Source organism: Fukomys damarensis, unplaced genomic scaffold, assembly GCF_012274545.1.
Source record: "Fukomys damarensis isolate Sample0158 unplaced genomic scaffold, DMR_v1.0_HiC HiC_scaffold_16, whole genome shotgun sequence".
NCBI classification, from domain to species: Eukaryota; Metazoa; Chordata; class Mammalia; order Rodentia; family Bathyergidae; genus Fukomys; species Fukomys damarensis.
Genome location: NW_022900928.1, coordinates 68,020,335 through 68,042,115, shown reverse-complemented (window position 1 = coordinate 68,042,115; position 21,781 = coordinate 68,020,335). Strand labels below are relative to the sequence as shown.

At 34.1% G+C, this 21,781-nt stretch overlaps 1 protein-coding gene across 3 annotated transcripts in view; it reads right to left on the bottom strand.

Moving 5' to 3' along the window:
- Nucleotides 1–21,781, bottom strand: part of Arhgef12 (Rho guanine nucleotide exchange factor 12) — a 151,547-nt gene that overhangs the window by 68,661 nt on the left and 61,105 nt on the right. For 2 of the 3 annotated variants that reach the window (XM_010629240.3, XM_010629242.2), the window contains exons 2-6: nt 19,005–19,028; nt 17,506–17,591; nt 15,917–15,973; nt 2,440–2,538; nt 1,755–1,804 (exon numbers count right to left, since the gene is read on the bottom strand). In XM_010629240.3, the coding sequence (XP_010627542.1) occupies nt 1,755–1,804; nt 2,440–2,538; nt 15,917–15,973; nt 17,506–17,591; nt 19,005–19,028 (316 nt within the window). The remainder of the gene's footprint in view (nt 1–1,754; nt 1,805–2,439; nt 2,539–15,916; nt 15,974–17,505; nt 17,592–19,004; nt 19,029–21,781) is intronic. The other variant, XM_010629241.3, reaches the window with a different exon arrangement.

Sequence of the window (21,781 nt, the reverse complement as noted above, 5' to 3'; positions counted from 1 at the left end):
AGTAGGACATTTAATCTGAAAAGAGATCCTTTTCTAGCATGCAAATACCACACTGACACATACATATACATTTACATGTTATAACTACCCTTTCTCTACTATATTCTGCTGCCTTTCCCTATAGGTACACACAGGCCTAATCCAGTCTTCCTACAGGATGCTGCTGAAATACAATTCCTCTGATCCTCAGTCTGTGCACATTCACATTATTTAAAAGTTTCAGTGTAATAAAGCCAAATGTATTTTCCAGTACACATACCACCTCCCACTTCTATGCTTGTTTCCTTAAATAAGTTCCAAAAGCAAAAATTTTAGTTAAAGATGAGATATTTCCTTAAAGGCTCTTGACATGTACTCATAAATTTCTATCCAAACAGATTTTACCTAATTTATTCTCAAAATTATAAGAGCAGACATTTTACTATATCCATACTATGCCAAATGTGTATTATCTATCTTTTTATTTCCCAGTAATCAAATATACAGTCTGCCCCCAGAAATGTATACACCCTTCAAGAAAAGAAAAATAGTATGATGTTTTTGTAATAGATGGTGACACTCTCATATGGGGAACCATAGAGGATATCACATATCACAGAAAAACTTCTACACTGCCTCCCCTTAGAGAAGATATTGAAAATGCATGTGGAGCAATTTCAATGACCAATGTTATCCAAGCAGCAGTTCACTGTACTAATAAATGTCTGGAAGCTCATGGTCACTACTTTGCACACCTCTTGTAATTGTAGAGGCTAAAGATAACTTGTATTGATTTCATGATGTCTCAATAAATTCCATATTAAAATACCTAAACAAGGTTTTCTTTTCCTGAAATTTGTATACATTTTTTGGCAGACTCTATTTTTCAATATCATTTTAACTTCTACTTCTTTCATAATCACTGAGTTTGGACATATCCTCATTAACTTCTATTTACTTCAATTACTATGGCCTTTGCCTGATAAAAATCTTCACTTTCCTATTAGAATTATTTTCTTAGTAACTTAAAAGTTCTTTCAATTCAGGATATGACACTCTAAAATGCATTCAAATATTTTTTTCAAATTGTTTTTGTAAAATATGTTCACGGTATCGTTTCCAATATAATAGTTTGATTTTAGATAATTAGTCAATTGTTTCAAGAATAATTACTGATCAGTCTACTCTTTCTCTACAAATCAGAATTTAAAGCCTGTTTCTAGACTATAATGTTCTACCAGCAAACTACATCTATAGTAGCATCACATACTTAAAATTAATCCATACCATCTCCTCTCATACATAATATACTTTTTCTTCACCTTGTATTTTTATTTTTATAGTGATGAGGACTGAAATCAGGGCACCACACATGCCAGGCAAGTGCTCTACCACTGAACTATACTCCCAGCCCTCTCCAGCCTTTTATCTTTGTAAAGTTCATCTATAAGAACAATTAGTTTGACAAGTAACAATATACACCATCACAATTCTATGTGTATATTTTGATGATGATTTCTTGCTAACAGATTAATTTGGAAATTGGTCTTTGTAACAGTGATTTATTCTACACAAGAGCATATAAAACTCCACTTACTCAAAACTTTTATTATGTCCTTCAGTGAAGGGTAATATTAACTTAAAATGAAGTAAATTTTTATATTCAACTGGTCCATAGGTGCCATGTTGCTTTTCACAAAAATCCAAGTTTAAAAAATATAACTAATATGTGTTTTTAAATCCTATGTTGAATTCCTAAATAGTATTTTCCTTACCTTGATGATTCGATCACCTGTCTGTACTCCAGCCCGCATGGCTGCTCCATCTGTGTAAGATATTAATTACTTTAAATATGCTTCCTTTACATTCATTGATAATTTTCTTGAATGAGATGTAGTGTAACAAAGCAGCTGAAAACATGGGCTGTCAAGTCAGACATACCAATTTCAAATCCTGCCTCTGACACTCACTAGTTGTGTGAATGGGATCTGTGTTTTATTTTTTACTCTGGGCCTCAATGTCACCTATAAAATGGGACATAAAAAATGTCTGGCTCAAATTATAGCACCCAACATTAAGGAAGTATTAAATATATGGTAACAGCAAAAGATACTACTGTTTTGGGAAAAGAACTTGTATTTTTGAGCCTATAATAAATCATCTTTTTAATCTGTTCCTACCAAAATATTGCTGGTGCTATGAAGAAATTAAATTCTAGAAACATCTGTAAGTGAAGCCATATAAAGCATCATGACCAAGGAAGCATGATTTCTAAAAGAACTGTAAAAAGACAATCAGAGTACTAGAATAAATTCATTCCTATAATACCACAGACAAATCTAGTTCCTATGACCTGCAATCTGTATAATTATTTCATACTAAGCAATAGATGCTATTTAAACTTTCCTATTATTACTATATTTGACCCCAAGTGGCAAACTGTTTTTAAAAATGCCTTGCCTTCTTTGACAGACTGTACGAAGACTGGATTGTCTCCACTGACTGTCAGCCCAAATCCATTGTCATCTTTTTGGATGATCACACAACGCTGAACAAGACCTGCACAAGAACAACAGGGTAAAGAGAAGGAAGAGAAAATAGAAAGAAAAAGTCAATGATTATATGTCAATGATTATATATCAATAATGAACTGTTTTCAATCTGGAGAAACACAAGATAGCTCAACAAACCCACATATAAAAAAGGAACACTAAATAAAACCTAAGAATATTACAGAGTCTTACACATTGGATTCTCATGGGGAAAGAGGTAAAGTAGAAGTGCTCCAAGATTAAAAACAGCTGTGGTAAACTGGAACCGCTGAAGTATTAGAGATGAGACAGTTAAAAATCTATTCACATCTATGCTATGTATTTGTAATATAAAATCCTTCCCCTTTGACTTACGTTCTAATTAGTATTTAACCCAAGAAAATCAAACATTTTGAGACAGTAGGCTGGAAGCCTATGGAAACATCAACCTTAAACTCAGGAAAAGACTACACAAAGAAAGGAAGGATAGCAGAGTACCTGAGGCTATTCTTCCAAAAGGGAAAAAGAAAGGGAAGAGTTCAAAGGAAGAATAACTGGCTGAAAGAAAAAGAAAATAAACAAACAAACAAACAAAAAAAACCAGAAAGGAAAAGGAAGAAAAGGGAATGATTTATAAGTTCAACTAATTCTTTCAAATATAGTACCTACCTGATTCCTATAAGAGAATTTGTTTTCCTTTTAGTTAAACAGCAATTGAAAACTGTTGAGACAGACAGGACTACAGTCGCAGGAAAAGGAACGACTCAGAGTAAAACGTTAGTTTTGTTTTATCACAGATCATACCTAAAGACCCTGAACTCTGTCTTAACCAGATTTAAGGTATACTTTCAGCTTTGCAGAAACCAACATTTACCCAAATCAAAATATATAATGTGTAAAGTAACACAGCTAAAAATGATTCACAAAGAAAAACTTCTGAATAGATTTTATACAAAGAACCACATCTTTTGAATAAGTCTGATGCACAAAGGATACTACCATTTAGAGCCAGAAAGCTCCCCCCAAACCTCAAATCTTCAGAGGCAGGGTTTTGGAAGGTGACTGGATCATGGAGGATGAATCCACTAACAAGTTCAGACCTAACTGTGCTGTTAGGAGGTGGGGTCAGAAGAGGCAGGACAATGGAAGAGTGACCTGAACTCCCTCCCCAACTCCTCACTTCCCCCTCTGCTTCCTGGCTGCCACAGGATGGGCAGGTGTCCTCCACCCAGGTTTTTCCACCATGTAATTTCTGTATTGTAGCCAGCCACCTAAGGATTGAAACTTCTAAAAGCTGGGAGCCAAAATAAATCTCTCCTTATTTAAATTGTGAGTGTTGGATATTTTGTCTCAGCAACAACAAAGTGACTAAGAAAAAGGGTATGTTTAGGATGGTATATTAATGATATATTCTTAACATTCTACATTCTTGCTAATAATGACTTGTCATGAGTATGTAAGCCTATTGAAGACAAAAGACAGGAGTAAGAAGATCCCCATTTAGAAAACATGAAACTTGAACTCAGACTCTACACAAAAAGTAACTTAAAACAGATCATGGCCTAAACATTAAAAAAATAAAACTTTTCAAAAGCAAATACGGAGAAAATCTTCAAGATCTTAGGATAGGCACAGATCTCATAGGATGCAAAATGCATCAAATATAAAAGAAAAAAATGAAACAGGTAAACTAGACTCAAAATTGAAAACATTTGTTCCTCTAAAGACAGTATTTAGAAAATAAAAAGGCAGCTGGGGATTTAGCTTAGTGGTTCTGGCTCCCGCCTCGTGAGCACAAGGTCCCAAGTTCAATTCCAGGTATCAAAAAAGAAAAAAAGACAAGACAAGACAAAAGCAAGCCACAAATATCAGAGAAAGGGTGTGTACTAGATTTTTTTAAAGCATATCTACAATTCAATAATGAAATATCAATCATAAAAGATTTAAATAAACATATTAGAAAGATCTATCAGTGGCCAAAAAGCACAAAGGTGCTTAATATCTGCAAGCATTAGGAAAAATGCAAATTAAAACCATAATGAAAGCACTGTACATTAACCAAAATACCTAAAAATAAAAAAACTGATAATACATGTGGCCAATGATATGGAGAAACTAGATCATTGTTGGTGGGTATATAAAACTCTGTGGAAAAACAGATGGGAAACTTCTTTTTTTTTAGTATCGGGGATTGAACTCAGGTCCTTGCACTTGCAAGGCAGGCCACCGAATCACTGAGCTAAATCCCCGGCCTGGTAAACTTCTTATAAATGTAAGCATGTACTTACACATGACCTAGAAATTTCACTCCCAAGTGAAGGTAATTTTATATCTACATAAAGTACAAATGTTCACAGAAGTTTTGTTCATAAAAACCAAAACCTAAAAACTCAATAACCATTACCAGATGAACAATTGTGTCATATCTCTACAATGAAATACTGCCTAGCAAAAAAAGAGGGGGAAAAAGACTATATACACATTCGACGACTCAACAAATATGGACGAATCAGAAAAAGAACATGCCACACAAAAGCCAGATAAGAAAAAGATGATTCCAACATAGAAGAGGAAAAACTAAGTGAGTTACAAAAACCAGAACAGTGATTGCCTAGAGGAAGAGTGGGAATGACAGAAAGAAATAAAGTAACTTTCTGGAGTAATGGAAATTTTCTGTCTTAGTAAAAGTATATTCATTTTTCAAGACTTGGCATCATACTCTTCCACACATGTTATTTTTATGTTTGGAGTTGGTCTTTTTTTTGTTTTCTTTTTTTGTACTGAGGATCAAATTCAGGACCTTGCGCTTGCAAGGCAGGCAGCAGCACCACTGAACTAAATCATTGGCTGTTCTTTTTAAGTTTTACCTGAACAAAATTTGTTTTCAACAATTTAAAAAAAAATTACTCCTCAATTCTAGAGACTAAGAATACCAAACACATTTGTTTTCACAATTCAGCATTCCCACAAAAACAGTAAATTGTAATGGGGATAAAAGAGAAATAATAGAATTCAAACCGGGCATGGTGGCGCAGGCCTGTAATCCCAGCACTCTGGAGGCTTGAGGCAGGAGGATCACCATGAGTTCGAGACCAGCCTGGTCTACATAGTGAGCTCCAGGTCAGTCTCAACTACATGGTGAGACCCTGTCTCAAAAAGCAAACAAACAAACAAAAAATAATAATAATAGAATTCAATCTATTTACTCTGTTTAATATTGTTTTCGAGTAATAAAGAAAACCATAAACAGGACAAATAATACATAAAATTAAATAAAAAGCATTCTTTATAAATTTCTAGTACATAATCAGAAACAGAGAACCTCAAAATAGAATAACAGCAGCACTTTAATCTTTTTATGAGCTGGGGATATAGCTCAGCAGTGCAACACCTGCCTGGAAAGCATGAGGCTCTGGGTTCAATTGCTAGTACCAAAAAATAAAAATAAAATAAAATAAAGTAACCTTTTTATATCCATGCTTGATATATGAGAAACATAAATGTCTCATGACTTCCTTCACAGTGATTTCAAAGTAGGTATTGTGACATTAACAATTAGGGCAATTATAATACGGAATATAATTTTTTTCATATTATATCTATGCTTCCTAGTTCTCCCACCCTACTTACATTACAGCTAAAAATCAGAGATCTAAAGATCTCTAACACTGGTGGTAACTGTGCTAAGTGACTAGGCTTAAGTACATCTTTTTTCAGGTGCCTGTATGGAAAGGCTGCCTATAAGAAAGGAGTTAAAGAGTTTGCTACATTTGCATGCTTCACTGGAACATAACAAAGTGCTTACACAACTGGAAGAGGTTTGGAGTTTCCTCCTTGAAAATATATTACTCACCTATCCATATCACCATTAGAAATCAAATACAAGCACTTTAATGTTAATATACTCCTATCATTAATACAAATGATCCCTAAGAGAATCAATCTCCACCTATGTCTTTGCCTACGTTTTGTTTTGACAAGAAAATTAACTTTGGATGAGTAAGTAAGAGAAAAGGAAAATTTCAAAGAACATGGCTTCTAGTTTAAGGCATCTTTAGAAGATGAAAAACAGTAAGAGGTCCTTGAAAGGCAAATTACACTAAGCTTTTCCCGATACTTTCTTATAGAGTCCCACAGCAAACTCAACAAATAGAGAACAATGATAATACTAACTAAAAATCAGAGCATGGTACAAACAGTAAGCCCTGTATGTTGTAAAGCAGGGAAGTAGTGGCCTTAACTCCCAAGTAGCCATTTTAATATTCATTTTAAAAAACTTTCATTATTTTAACTTTTTTTTGTTTTTATTATACATATAGTTTAGGGTTTTGTTTTGTTACTAAATGTCTTATGTTATGACATAAAGTTTATTAATCATAAGAACCATGTAAATGTGTGCATCTCTGAATGAGTTTTATGAGATCACATAATCACTTGGATATGAGCTGTATTCCTGAACTTTGGACACAGGCAGAGAAGATGTTTAACAAAGATAGCAATAAGGCTTAAACCTTCAAGAAATGCACTTATCAAAAGATACTTTATGGCCGGGGATTTAGCTCAGTGGTTCCGGTGCCTGCCTCGCAAGCACAAGGACCTGAGTTCAATCCCCAGTACCCCCCCCCAAAAAAAGGGTACTTTAATTCCTGTTTTATATGTATAGTAGTTAAGCTTAATTTGTCAACTTGATTGATTTGGGAGATCCCCAGAGAATTACTAAAGCACACTTTTTGGTTTATCTGGGTGGGTTATGGAGGCATGACTTTGGGTACTATATAGATCCCTGATCCCCTTTTCTCTGACACTGTTCCCCTGCTCTGCTTACTGGCTGCCAAGAGCTAAGCATCTTTACTCTGTTACATCTTTCTGCTATGATGTTTCTGCCTTGGAGACAGCTGTTCACATACTGAATCCTCTGAAACCATGAGCCAAACTAAACATCCCCTCTTTTAGGTTCTAGGTATCTACTATAGTGTCTCAGTGATAGGAAACCTGACTAATTAATACAGGAAAATGGTATCAGAGAAGTACAGTTGTTGCTGTGGCTGTGTGTAATCATGTGGTTTAGGAGCCGTTGGAACTAGCATGTGTGAGGCACACAGAAAAGTTTGGAAAATTGGGCTAGAGAAGCCCTAGAATGCTGTATGAAGAGCTTGATGATTGATTCTAGTTGGACCTCAAAAGGTGAGAATGCTGGGCCAGGGATTTAGCTCAGTGGCACCAAGCCTGCCTCACAAGCACAAAGTCCTGAGTTCAATCCCTGGTACCAAAAAAAAAAAAAAAAAAAAAAAAAAAAAATTGGAATATATCCTTCATTACGGAAGAACACATGCATTTCCAACACTAAACCTAGCAACCCTGGACACACAGCGAAAAAAAAAAAAAAAAAAAAAAAAAAAAAAGATGAGAATGCTGACAGCAACATGGACAGTAAAGTGCAGGATCAGGAGGCTTCAATTGGGAACAAGGACTTCACTGGCAACTAGATGAGATGCCATGTATATTACATTCGGGGTGGGGGTATAAATTTGTCTATGCCCTGAGAATTTTAGGAGGGTTCTGCATAAAGGAAGTGGAATAACTGATCTGGTGGAAGAAATTTCAAGGCAGCTCAACATTCAAGCTGTGCCACTCACACTGCTGGGTGCTTTTAGCCAGTTTATGTGAGAATCAGAGACAAAAAGCAGAAAATTTGAAAATCTTAAATTTTGGCCTGAAAGAAACCATACATAAAGCTGGAAGCCAAAGGAGGTATATAGTTGCTGAAGAAATTCATGCCACTGAAAACAAACCCAGTACTTTATACAGAGACAAGAAAAAAGTTTGCTTGAAGGTATCTCAGAAATCAGAAAGACCTTACCAACCGTAACTTTGAGTGTGCACAAGTGTCAACCTTTCATTTCAGAAGAGTGCCTGGGATCTCTACTTGAAAAGGCCCTCTGAAAGAATGGATTCTCCAGGGTCCATTTCACTGTGCTCATTTATCCAGGCATTCAAAAGCCCCTGCAGCCATAGTCCAAGGGGGCCTATCTACTATTTGCGCTGGGAGCAAACCTTAACATCATTTATATGATGCTGATTTTTCAGGCATGCAGAATGTGATTTGTGGGATCAGGAAAGCTTCTACCCAGATTTCAAAGGAAGGCCTAGGAGGCCAGGCAAGGACTCATTCCCTGAGAAAGCAGTGTGTGAAGGTGTGGGGATGAAAACAACAATGTAGTGGAGACCCCACATAGTTGGAGATGCCAGGAATATGGAATGACTACCTAAGGAAAGGAGCTGTCCTTGAGAACAACCAGCCCAAGAAAGGCTCAGCAAAGCCATGAAGTAGGGTTGTTCAAGTGCTTTATACATATTTTACGAATTCATACTTTACCACCTAGATCCTAGATGTGGAGCCACAAGGCTTGATGTTTGTCCTGCTGGTTTTAGGCTTGCTTCGGTATGACTTTTCTATCCCCCATTCTTCCCTTTTGGAATAAAAATATTTACCCTGTCACACTGGACCTGGGGATTATGTAACTTGTTTGTTTGTTTGTTTGTTTGTTTATACAGAGGTTCACAGCAAAGAATTTGCCTTAGGTCAAATATACTGGAACTCCTGAGACTTTGGGGAAGAAATTATTGCATTTTCAGTTATATACAACATAGGTGTATTATGTTAGGTAGAAATATTAACTTACTATTATGTTTATTTGGAGATTAAGTATGGTTTAAGGAGATGTGTTTGGGTATCACACTGACAAAGAGTGAGATGTTAAAATTCAGCTTGTCAAATTGACTGGGCTGCCCAGGGATTATAAAGTGCACTTCTGGGTGAGGTGTGTCTGGGAAGGCCATGGAAGTGTTACCTTGGGTACTATATAAGACCTGACCCTTCTTCCTGTCTGGTACTGTTTCTCTGCTCTGCTTTCCAGCTGTCATGATCTAAGTATCTTTGCTTTGCCGTGGCCTTCCATCATGATATTCTTGCCTTAGAGCCAACCATGTACTGAATCTTCTGAAAATTTAAGCCAGATAAATCTCTCTTCCTTTAAATTGTGTCAGGTAACTGTCCCAGGGAAGAGAACATCTGGAAAACATCTACAGTCTCTTATTATCTTTCTACTCCTCAGCATAGTGCCCGATATATAATAGGTGCTCAATGAAGAGTTACTAAATAAATCTGGTTTTATAGAAAGGAAATATTAAATAAATCATAATCATTATTTAATAAGAAAATCATGGTAGAGCCGGGCGTGGTGGCACACGCCTGTAATCTCAGCACTCGGGAGGCTGAGGTAGGAGGATCGCTGTGAGTTCGAGACCAGCCTGGGCTACACTGTGAGTTCCAGGTCAGTCTCAACTACATAGTGAGACCTGTCTCAAAAGAAACAAAAAAAAGAGAAAATCATAGTCCTGAAGACTATCCATTTTACAGAAATACTTCTATAAGAATACTAATTAAACTTTGGCTAGGGATAATTCCAACTAAACAATTTGGATCTCCCCATCTAACCCCAAACTAACTCCTCAGTTACAAATAAAATTTTCTCATTTTCTGTCTTGATTATTTCTTCTGTAAGCTAATAAAGTATCATCACATTTATTTTCACTCATGAAGTAAAGATATTTTATCATATTTATATAAATATTGTCCTTCCCTAAATTTATTTCCTCTTCATAAGGACATACTTTTTTCCATTATAACAATATTACATGTGACATCAACATAAAAAGACTGCTTCTTGGGCCAGGGATTTAGCTCAGTGGTTCTACTGCCTGCTTCACAAGCTCAAGGACCGGAGTTCAATCCCTGGTACCAAAAAATAAATACAAATTAAAAAGACTGCTTCTTACTCAACAGGTAATTACCAAGGACAGTATTTGGAAGTTAAAAAAAAAAAAAAAGACTTTGTAATGCTTTGGAAAAGAAGAAGAAATAATTTTTAAAAAAGTATTATGAAAAATGAGAAGATATTCTTAAGTTTCACTATAATATATTCCTAAAAAAAAAAGGTTACAACTGTAGTGCCAAATACTAAATGTATAACAATGGGGTAGTAAACTTGTAAGTCAACATACTAAAACTTCCATACTACATTCACTTTAAAGAACTTAAATTAGTCTTTCTTCACCTTCTATTTTACTACATGACCAAACTTCTCTAAGTCTCACCTCTTAAAAATTACCTTCAGGGAAGGGAGTGGAGAAAAAGCATGTGCAACCTAATAAAAACAGCTCATTTTTAAACTGCTGCCAGACATATATGTTTTATGAGTAAGAACTTAGATAATCCTTTGATTAAGAAGCTTCTGCTTTCTAAATGCACAATACTGCCAAAAAAGAGCCTCAAATTCCAAGTATGTGGATTTCATTTTTTGAGACCACTACCAGAAATGTCTCTTCTCTAAATTAAATTTTCTCTTTTTTTAGTTACATTTTCTTGTACTTTAAAGTTTTTCAGAAAGGAGAAGAGCTGATTAATATGTATCAAGATTTTTATCCATTAATTTTATTTCCTCTCAATCTCAGCAATCATTCATTCAAACTCACTCAAGGAGTACTTCTAGGAGCCAGGCATTGAGGGAGATGCAAAAATGAATACAGATGCAAATAACTAGATACAGAGCAGAATGTGAAAGTTCAGAAACAGCAAAAGTAGCTGAGCAAACCTAGAAAATCCTTTTGAAGGAAGCAGTTTTCTTAAATTGAGATAAAATTGTATGTATTTACTGTATACAAGATGATGTTTACAAGTATATATTCATTGCGAAATAGTTAAAGCCAACTAATGAACAAATCTGTTCATGTAGCACATACTTATCACTTTTCTGGTTAAAAAAAAAAACCCACTCTCTGCATTTTTCAAGAATACATCATCATTAACCATGAGGAATGATAGATCTCTTCAAACAATTCCTCCTATCTAACTGTAATTATGAACAAGTATTTTAACTCAGCCTTGAAGGATGGGTAGGATCTTAAATTACAAGAGGTAAACAAACCATTCAAGACAAGAGAACTACACAGCAAAAAATACCAAGGGATATTTTGGAAATGAAAATTAAGAACAGTCAGTAACCTTTAGTAGATTAAACTACAATGAGAACTTGAAACAAATTATAGCATAACTGAGTAATTATACTCTCCTACCAAGTAAGTCAACAAATCCTTAGTTTGGTAATATTAACTTGACACGTCAAGGCAGGATATACAAATAATATAGAAAAGGAAATGAATTAACATGAAGTAAAAGTGAATGAAAGTTATGAATATATGAAAATAGTTTAATGACAGGATGGAAAACTGAAATAAGCAACAGAGATGAATAAAGCAAAGAGTGGAGAATGAAACACACTGTGAGAGCAGAAACAAGATGAGTTGGCAAACAGTGTCTAAAGAAAATGGGGAGAAACAAAAAAATAACTAAAATAAGACTGGATGAATTGAAAAATTCCAGTGCCATTAAAAAATTAACGAAATTATGAGGAAGACTGGTTAAAAAATATGATGAGTGAGCAGGGGATTTGGCTCCGTGGTTTTGCCCACCTACCCCGTAAACGCATGGCCCAAGTTCGATCTCTGGTACCAAAAACAAAAACTGTGATGAATAACTGGAAGAAAGGTTAGAGACAGAAACCTGGGTCATGCCTATATGTATCAGATGGAGAAATTAATTGACACAGACAAGACAATTACAAAGAGGAAAGAATCAGGTTGATGTGATATAGTGGAAACCAAAGAAAGGGCACCTGCATTGCCAAATGATTCAGAAGGAAGCTGAGAGCTGAAAGAAAGTTAATGAATGAATCTTCAAGTAAGATGTTTTGGCTCACTTTTCAGATAACATGAATTTGGAAGTCAGACTATAAAATGTTAAGAAGAGAATGAGTAATGAGAACACAGATGGTTCACGTACAATGTACTTTGCAAGGTTGAAAAAGAAAAAAAAGAATAACAAACTTGGTGGGAGAAAGAACTTTTTTCTTTTTAAAGATATGAAAGCCTAAATAAGGACAATAAGTGAATTTTTAAAAATATACTCTGAAGTACCCAAACCAAGATATTTCAAGTTACGGTTGATCAACCCTAATCTAAAAATCTGACGCAAAATGCTTCAAAGTCTGAAACTTGACGCCACAAAGAGAGAACCAACATGATGTTACAAGTGGAAAATTCCACACTTGATATGTGACTGATCTCAGTCAAATGTCCAAAATTATTGAAAATATTGTAAAAAATTATCTTCAGGCTAGGTGTACAAAGTGTATATGAAAATAAGCAAATGTCATCTTTAGACATGGCTTCCATCCCAAAATATCTCATTATGTACATGCTAATACTCTAATAACTTTTTTGGTTTTGTTTGTTTTTTGAGACAAGATCTTGCTCTCTGTCATCTAGGCTGACCTTGAACTCACTATATACACCACAAATTTGTGACAATCCACTTGCCTTAGCCACTCCAAGGCTGGGTGCACACCACATGGCTTCTAAAAAATTCTTTAACCTGAAACAATTCTGAGCTCAAGCATTTCAAATAAGGGATATCCAACCTGTACTGTTAGCTTCTGTTATGGACTAAATGTTTGTGTCCCCTTAAAAATCCTTACATTGAGGGGGAAAAAAATCCATACACTGAGCTGGGGATTTAGCTCAATGGCACCACACCTGCCTTGCAAGGATAAGGTCCTGAGTTCGATCCCTGGTATGGGGGGGTGTCATATATTGATGCTTTAACCCCCAAATGATACCATTTGAAGATGGGTCTTATGAAGGTAATTATGGTTCCATAAAATCACAAGGGTGAGATCTTCACAATTAGTTTAGAAGAGATACCAGAGTCTCAGTCTCTCTTGAAAGGTCATGTGAGGATAAAGCAACCATTTGCAACTTCACCAGAACCCAACCACCCTGGCACCTGTACTTCAGACTTCAAAGCCTCTTAACTGTAAGAAAATAAGTTTATGTTTTTAAAATCACATAGATCATGGTATTTTGTTATGGCTGCCCAAGTACGCTAAAACAGCTTTAAAAGGACACAGCTTATTCTTACATAAAATATTATTAATGAAACTCTCTTCAGGGTATCATGACAGAAGTTAAGAAAAAGCTATAGTATAATTCAAAATTCTCTTGTTGTATATCTCATATCTCACAGTAACCCCACAAAAAATTCCTCATTACAATGTTAGAAAGAAAAGCAGAAAATCAAATATTCAAATTGAAGATGATAAAAGGCATCCATTACATGTCCAACAGACTCTAAATGGTGTTTAGAAGGAGACACAAGGGAAAATGGCATAAATTTTGACGGACTACATTGGCAGAAATTTAGTAAGTCAATAAAAAACAAAAGTTTGGTTTCATTTTGAAAGGAGAAAAGTAAATCTTTTCACAAAGTAGCTCTAAAAATGGTTAAGAAAACTTAAATAATTTACAAATGTTTGTGTTAAGTACCCAGATAAAAAATTTTACCCTAAGAGAAGATAATTTATAATCTCAAAAGCTTTAAGTGGGCTTATAGTAAGACCCTACACTAAAGCAGAAACATCCCCTGTTCCTATGATTCTTCTCAGTAACAATTCTATATTTCCAAACTTTCTTAGACTTCCTAGAGTGTTCTGTCCACCTGTGCTACCTGCACACAGCCTAAAGTCTATCTATACAGGTAATAAACATTTGTAATGTCAAAAAGATTTACATTAGCATGCAAACTCTATCCTGATCAACTCATCCCTTTAATGAGTGCTCTTTGAGGACTAGTGGCTCAATTCCTTCCAAACAAAGTACTTCAAGGGTTCTCAAGAAACACACACAAAGAGACCACACCTTACTAACCAACTACCACTTAAAAATTTTTTCTATTACTATCAAGCTCATGGCATGTTGCAACTAGTATAATATCCTATCACTAGTAAGAAAAATATTAGTCTAATATTTCTTGTCATAGATGCCTAAATAGTTAGTCCTCATCCAAAGCAAGTAACAAGTTTCTGCATACGTACCACAGATGTGGGAAAATGGTGAGGGAGATGAAATACAACAATTCAAAGGTTACTAGAAAGAATGGAGCTATCAGGACAATATTCATATTGCTCTGGACAGTGTGAACTACATAAAACTCTTTACATACAACGAAAGAGTCTCAAGGAACTGGGAAGCTATTTCTTTCTCATTAGCAGTCAAAATACTTCAAAGGGAAGCATAAACTTGACATATTACCAAAAAAGGCCAAGTAAAACACTATGTGTTACATGTAACATAGAAACATTAAAAGACCTGTTTAGAACCAAACATTGAGGCTTCATAATATCAATGAGTATTTGATATTATGGGCTCAGGTGTCAGTAGATATAAACTACCAAATGTTTTAAAAGAAAAAAAGGCAATTCCACAGTTTTTTCCCCCTCATATATATCAAGCTAGGGAATACCTACACCTAGCAAAACTTCTACTTGATAAACTTGTGCCTCTATCATAGAAAGCTTGTTGTTTTGTTTTGTTTTGTTTTGTTTTGTTTAGGCCAAGTTTAGAATTTTCCTTAAAAGAAAAGACAGTCCTACAGAGATTATTCTAAAAACCTCTGTTACAGATAATGCCTCTCCTATTTATTTTTCTCAAAAAACTAATTATATGCCAAAAGAACAGATGTGTGCAGGTAAAACTGCAAAGAAAAAGGAAAAAAAAAATCTGCGTGAACTTCACAAACAAGAATTCATTGTATCCTTGGAAGATGGGACTCAATCCAGAAATATTAACATTTTGATCATCTGTTGCAAAAGTTGACTGATCAGGTAAACCTGCTCTTTCTGAAGAGTTTTTTAAAGGTATCAATTTGAAATATTATTATTCAGAATAAGCTTCAGGAAAACTCCTAAAGGCACAGTAAATTCTTCAAGCTTTAATACTTTTTTTTTTTTTTTTTTTGCTATTATGGATACATTCTACAAGAATGACTTTTCCAGGTGATAAAGCAATAAAAAAGAAACAAAACAGCAAACAAAAATCCCAAAGAACTGCTAACATTTAAATTATGCCACTACTATACATAGAGGAAAAGATTTAATTGCTTTTATTTTGCATAATCCAAACTCTGCAAATGAACACAGGAAGAAGATGCTGACAACTCAAAACCCACTGATGTTATTTGAAGGAACGTGATCCAAATATATCAGAGACAATCACTTTCCTAACATAAAGAGGAGATGAGTAATACAGCCTATTCTGAATCTACGTTAGTTTCTAGCACCTTAAGCTTCCATGTCATAGCCACATTAAAACCCCAGGCTCCCTTTCCCTGCAGTATACCATGCCATGCAGAGCAGACACAAGAAAAGCTGCAATTATTAAAAAAAAGAAAAAAAGAAACAGCATGAAGCAAGCTCCAAAGGTGCAAGGCTGAATTAGCTACATTAGCTTACCATATATCTCGGATCTACTCTCCTCTGAACTAGACTTTGTCTTCTTGGAGGAGCTATCTGCACAAGAGCGGGAGAAAAGAAGAGATATAGAAAATATGGAGACCAATGTAAGGGGAAAAATTCATGGGGAAAAAGGAATGAATCATGATCAAGTTAAATCGTGCAAACATAAAAGTATGAACATCACAGATGATAGCACTTAGAACAGTCATGAACAGTACAGATAATGACACATTTTAAAGATTTATTGACGAAGAGACAGTGCAATTAAAACAACACATGACTAGTCTATGAAATATATCATCTAATAATTGTAGCGATGACAAAAGCACAAAGAGCTATAATAATCTCATCATGAAGTATTTTATGCTAAATCTGGCTTTGGAAAGGGCATGTCACAGATGAATAATACAGAATAAATCTAACAAGACCATAATATTTTTATGAACATAGGCCAGAAACTTGTACCTTATCAGGAAGACAATAATTATTCATATAAATAAGAGCCTCTGAGCCCCATGACTTCAAAACGAGGAGTCAGAAATTGAGAGTTCTTTCTTCATGGAGACCCCCTAAGTGACACATTACTACTCTCACCACAAAAGCCTCCTAAATTGATGACTGGGATTTTCTCTTACCTAGTAACCAAGAAACAGGTAAAGTATTAGCTATTTCCTAGTCTTTCTTTCTTAAGACAATATAATATTATTTCAAAATAAAAAGCAATTCATACTAAAAGTATGAAACATCTTAATTACAAATATACTAGTCTCTATAAAATATTTAAACTATCTAAGTAAAAAATTTTTAAAAAACACATTATATAGTTTTAGGTATCTGAGATTACAGCCGTTACTTTATCTTTTGTCACAGGGACATACAACTAAATAAAATAGTATACGTTCAAAGAATATATATCCATTTCAAATAACAAAAGCAATATCAGGAAATTTTTATAAATCAAATATTGAATTTACAAGAAGCAAAAGGTAAAGCATGTACTTTATGAAACAAATTCTATCTATATACATAAAACTAGGAGTAATTAATGTTTGCTAACATGAAAACCCTAGGAAAGATCAACACTACAGAAGCTGAAAGACAGCTGAGTTCAGAATACTTTTTGACTGAACAAAAGGAATCAGTATTCATTTGCTAGCTCTACAAATTTAATAATGTTGAAGTTGTATTTAATCTAATACTTCAGTTCACTATGAGCAAAACTGAATTTTTAAATTACCAAAGAAGTTTATAGATGCTATAGCCTTGATTTTGTTCATCATGCACCTATGCACCATGATGCATTTTAATTCAGGTTCTTAATGTGACCCAAATCATCAATTATGATAAATATTTCTATTATTGTTATTTAAAAATATAATAAACCCTATAATGATGCTTCAGTGGAATCTACAGTGTTAAAACTTAAAAATATATGCATTCCTGCTGAATATAAAGGTTTGAAATTATATGATTAGAGCAGAGAGAAAGTACAACAGGTAAAACAACTCCTGAGTGCTTCAGGAAGCTTAAACTGTATTATTCTGAACTTCACTAACTCAATATTCACTGGAAGAACAGTGTTTTACCTGTGGGGTCAAAATCATGGGATGCACTGCGTTCAACTTTCTGCTTCTTATCTGTTGGTGACTCTCGATTCAAAATACTTCCATGCCTAAATTAAACCAAAGCAATCAAATGTTTACTATAAGAAAAGCAACAGAATTAAAATTTAATTTAAAAATCCCAAAAGTGTGTCTTACAGAAAGAAACCAGGAAATCATTTTGCCTTACACAACATCATTAGCCTAATTTATATTCTACAGAAAGGTTTAAAATTTGGTCTAGGCCATGTACAATACTGTTTAATTACTTAGTTACAAAATGCTTCAAATAATACTGTTCATTATTAAAGTCTGTTTTATTCATAGAAATAACTGTGTGTAGTTTTCTGTTATTTTTCACAGGTCCATTGCTATCATTTACATTTAACAGGTAAGAAAATAGTGACTAAAGGAATTAAATATATTCTCTAACTCTATATACACTATGGTCAAGTTCAAAAATCACTGTATAAATAAAAGTAGGATGCATGAGAACAGTTTATAAAAACAAACCTTTGTGGAGGGGGTAAAGGGAGGGCAGGGGATTGGGAAAAAAATAAAAACCAAGATACATCATGTAAAGGTACAAGATCCCAATGATGAATGTATTTATATTGTATACCTAAAATGTATCAATAAACTTAAAGCAAAAAACAAAAACAAAAACAAAAACCTCAGAGAAGTTTCACTTCAAGCTTGCCTAAATAGTTCTAGCCACAGTAGTCTTATAAACCACCTTCAGGCCCAAGAAGACACCAGAATTATTTTTTTCTATGGTCTAGACAATTATACAGATCAGATAATGGCTAGGAAACAAGACCCTAAGGCATCTACTACTAATTAATTGAAATGTCAAGGTTAGCTTAGCCTCGGTATTTTAGATGACACTATCACTAAAAATGCTAAAAATACTATAAAAGTTAGGAATGACATACTACCTACATTTTAAATAATATGATAACTAAGAGATGAGAGAAGAGATGTTAAAGTACAAGTACAAGGGAAAAGTCTTAGATGTCCCATCCCAGGAAATAAATATATAGATACAGGTACACACAAATGTGAACATTTGTCTTAAAGAAATTAAGACTAAATCAATACAAAAATTCATTAAACAAAGTTAGAGTCACTCACATGATAAAAGGCTCCAAAAACTAGCAATCCATTTTCATCACTCAAGCAACACAATTCAAAACAGTCAGATTTTAAAATTAAATCTCTTTATAGGGAGTGACCTTAAGTATCGATTTAAACAAACTTTAAAACTGCTTACATTAAAAACATTTAAAATATTATCAAAACAATTCTGTGTTCCAAAAATAATATGCAACACCTGTTATACTTTAAATTTGTAAAACATTATGAAATTTTGTATTACTTAAACCCACATTCTCAAAACCACAAAAATGCCCATAATTTTGAAGGAATGTTTCTAATTAAAATTTAACCTAAACTTTAGTATGACAGGCAATTGAATAACTTACCTTATTGGTTTTTTGAGGGGAAACCTGAAACAAAGGGGAAAAAGATATTTGTAGTTATTCCACTTTTAAGACAAATTATTTTAAATTAATTCTACTAAAACCAGAAGAAACAGAAGTGGAGTAAGAAGCTGGACACCATTTTCAAATATCTTTACTTTGTCAAATCTTAAAATGCAGGCGCATTATAACCATCAGCTGTCCCCGAGAACAACTTCTCTTTTAAAAAATTCAAATAATAACTGCTAAATTTATTCACAGCTTCCTAGATTCTAATCACTAAACTTTCAAATGTATTATCTTGTTTAATTTTCAAAAAAAGAACCTGATGAAGAGTTTGATTTTACAGATTTTAAAAATAATAAAAGCAAAATGAAATGTTTTACATAAAATAATAAGTTTTCCCAGAGGGAAAAATTTCTTCCAGTACATCACTCACCCCCCCACTTTCTGAAGTATCTAGGTGCTGACTACTGCACTGTTGATCTGTATTCTACCTTCTGATTAGATCAAATCATGATCACTAATTATTTGTGTTTAGCTTTGATAACAATAATCTCATTACCCTTGTGCTACTATCACCTACTAAAAATTATGTTCCAAAAATAAAAAACAAAGAACAAAAAAACCACACTTTTTTCTGTTTTCTTTTATTGCCTACTCTGGGAGGTTTCTTTAAACTGAAAGGAAGAAACAAAGCATTTCCTCCTTGTCCTCCTATTAAATAAATATTACAGGGGCTTCTTGATAAGAGTTTAATGATAAACATAAACACCAAGTATTAAGTATCTTCCCATTCCTCTGATCTCTATCCCTTATAGACCATTTTGAGCTATGGTATTTTATGTAAAAGATTATCTGAGTAGGTAATAAGAACAGTGCTTTAGCAAGACAATAAATTGGGTTTTTAAAGGCTTGAAATAAAGATAGTATGGAATAAGCATAAAATAATGAACTTGAATGACTATAATTTATTTGGCATGTGGCTAGTTTTTTAAAAATTTAAAAGACAAGTTTAATTATAATTCCCTTTAAGTCCTATTTAAGTCAAAATTGATGAACAGAAAAAGACAAAGACTCTAAAAACTTCCCTGATAAATTATGGCATATAATACACAACAAAGTGGCAATAAAAAGGAGATTCTGGGACAAGAGTGTGGACACTCCTCTAGAAAGCATATTAATTACAAAGGACAGCCAAGTGGGAGGGGTAGGGGAAAGAAGGAAAAGAAATAAGAGAAAAGTAAAGAAATGGAAATAAAGTCTTTGTAAATAGGAAAGGGTAGAAGAGGTGAAGGGAGGGTAGGGGAATGTGAAAAAAATAGGAACCAAGATACTCATGTAAAGGTACAAGATCCCAATGATGAATTTAACTGTATTGTATTCCTAAAATGTACCAATAAAAAATGCATTAAGACTTCGAGACCAGCCTGGGCTACATAGTGAGTTCCAGGTCCGTCTCAACTACATAGTGAGACCCTGTCTCAAAAAACAAAACAAACAAACAAATACATATATTAAGGGAGCCAGGGATTTAGCTCAGTGGTTTCACCACCTGCCTTGCAAGTGCAAGATCCTTAAGTTCAATCCCCCCCAAAAAATATATATATATGTTAATAAAACATTAAAAAAAGACAGCCCAAGACTTCAAAAATAGAAATTCTTATATAAGTCCATCTGTTGTTGTTTTGGCCGGAGTGGCAGGTAATGGGAACATGTTTTTAAATTTACAGATGAATAAAAAAACTGGCAGAAAAAGATTTCCAACTGAGTTTCTGCAAAGGATAACACCTGTGGTTTATCAACCTCAGCCACTCTGCCTTACAGCATTGTAAAAATTACCCCAAAACAATGCTGCTTGCGTCAAGATCTGCACATTCAGGAGGATTCTGGCAAAGAATCCTGGAAGTTCCCAGATTTCTGATTACAAACTAGTTTCCTGAGTTATTTTCTCTTACGGGAGAATGAAAAAGGAACGGAAAAAGGAGGACAAAATCTAATGAAAAGATAAAGACTATCACTGAGTACATTGCTTGTCACAATCTATTTACTACATTCATAAACTACAGATTAAAAAGAACTTTTCAAATAAAAAATTTTAGACATTACTTTTCTCCAATCATTGAATTTTACTTTAAAGTATCACTGGGATCAAGGTGAGTAGTTGCTCTTACTTTTAATTTCCTATATCTAATTCTCATTTTAGCCAGGTTTTATTGTGTGTGGGAAGGGGCTGGTTTTATAATTGGGATATCTCTAAGATTCTTAAACAGAATTTCTTCTGGATTAAGAAAAATTAAAAGGACTACCAAATTGTGTTCCATATTTGCTTGTCATAAATTATCTACTAGAAATCTTTTATTTTTTTTATTAATTTTATTGAGTTTATTGGTACATTTTAGGGATACAGTACAGTTACATTCATTGTTGGGATCATGTACCTCTACATGGCAAGTCTTGATTCTCATTTTTTCCCCTTACCTCTGCCCTCCCTTCACCCCTTCCTCCCCTCCCCATCTACAAACACTTTATTTTCGTCTTTTCATTCTCTCACATTTTTTTCTTTTCCCTTTTTGTTCTTCCCCTACCCATCACACCTTCCCTACACCTTTAGCTCCTTTCTTCCCATTTCTAAATGTCAGTAATCTTATTAGAATCTTATGCATTGTTGCAGATTATTCACACCAGGGAAACTATTTGGTATTTACACATGTGTGACTTATTTATTTCACTTAGGAGTATATCTTCAATATGTATCCATTTTCCTATGAATGAATCTA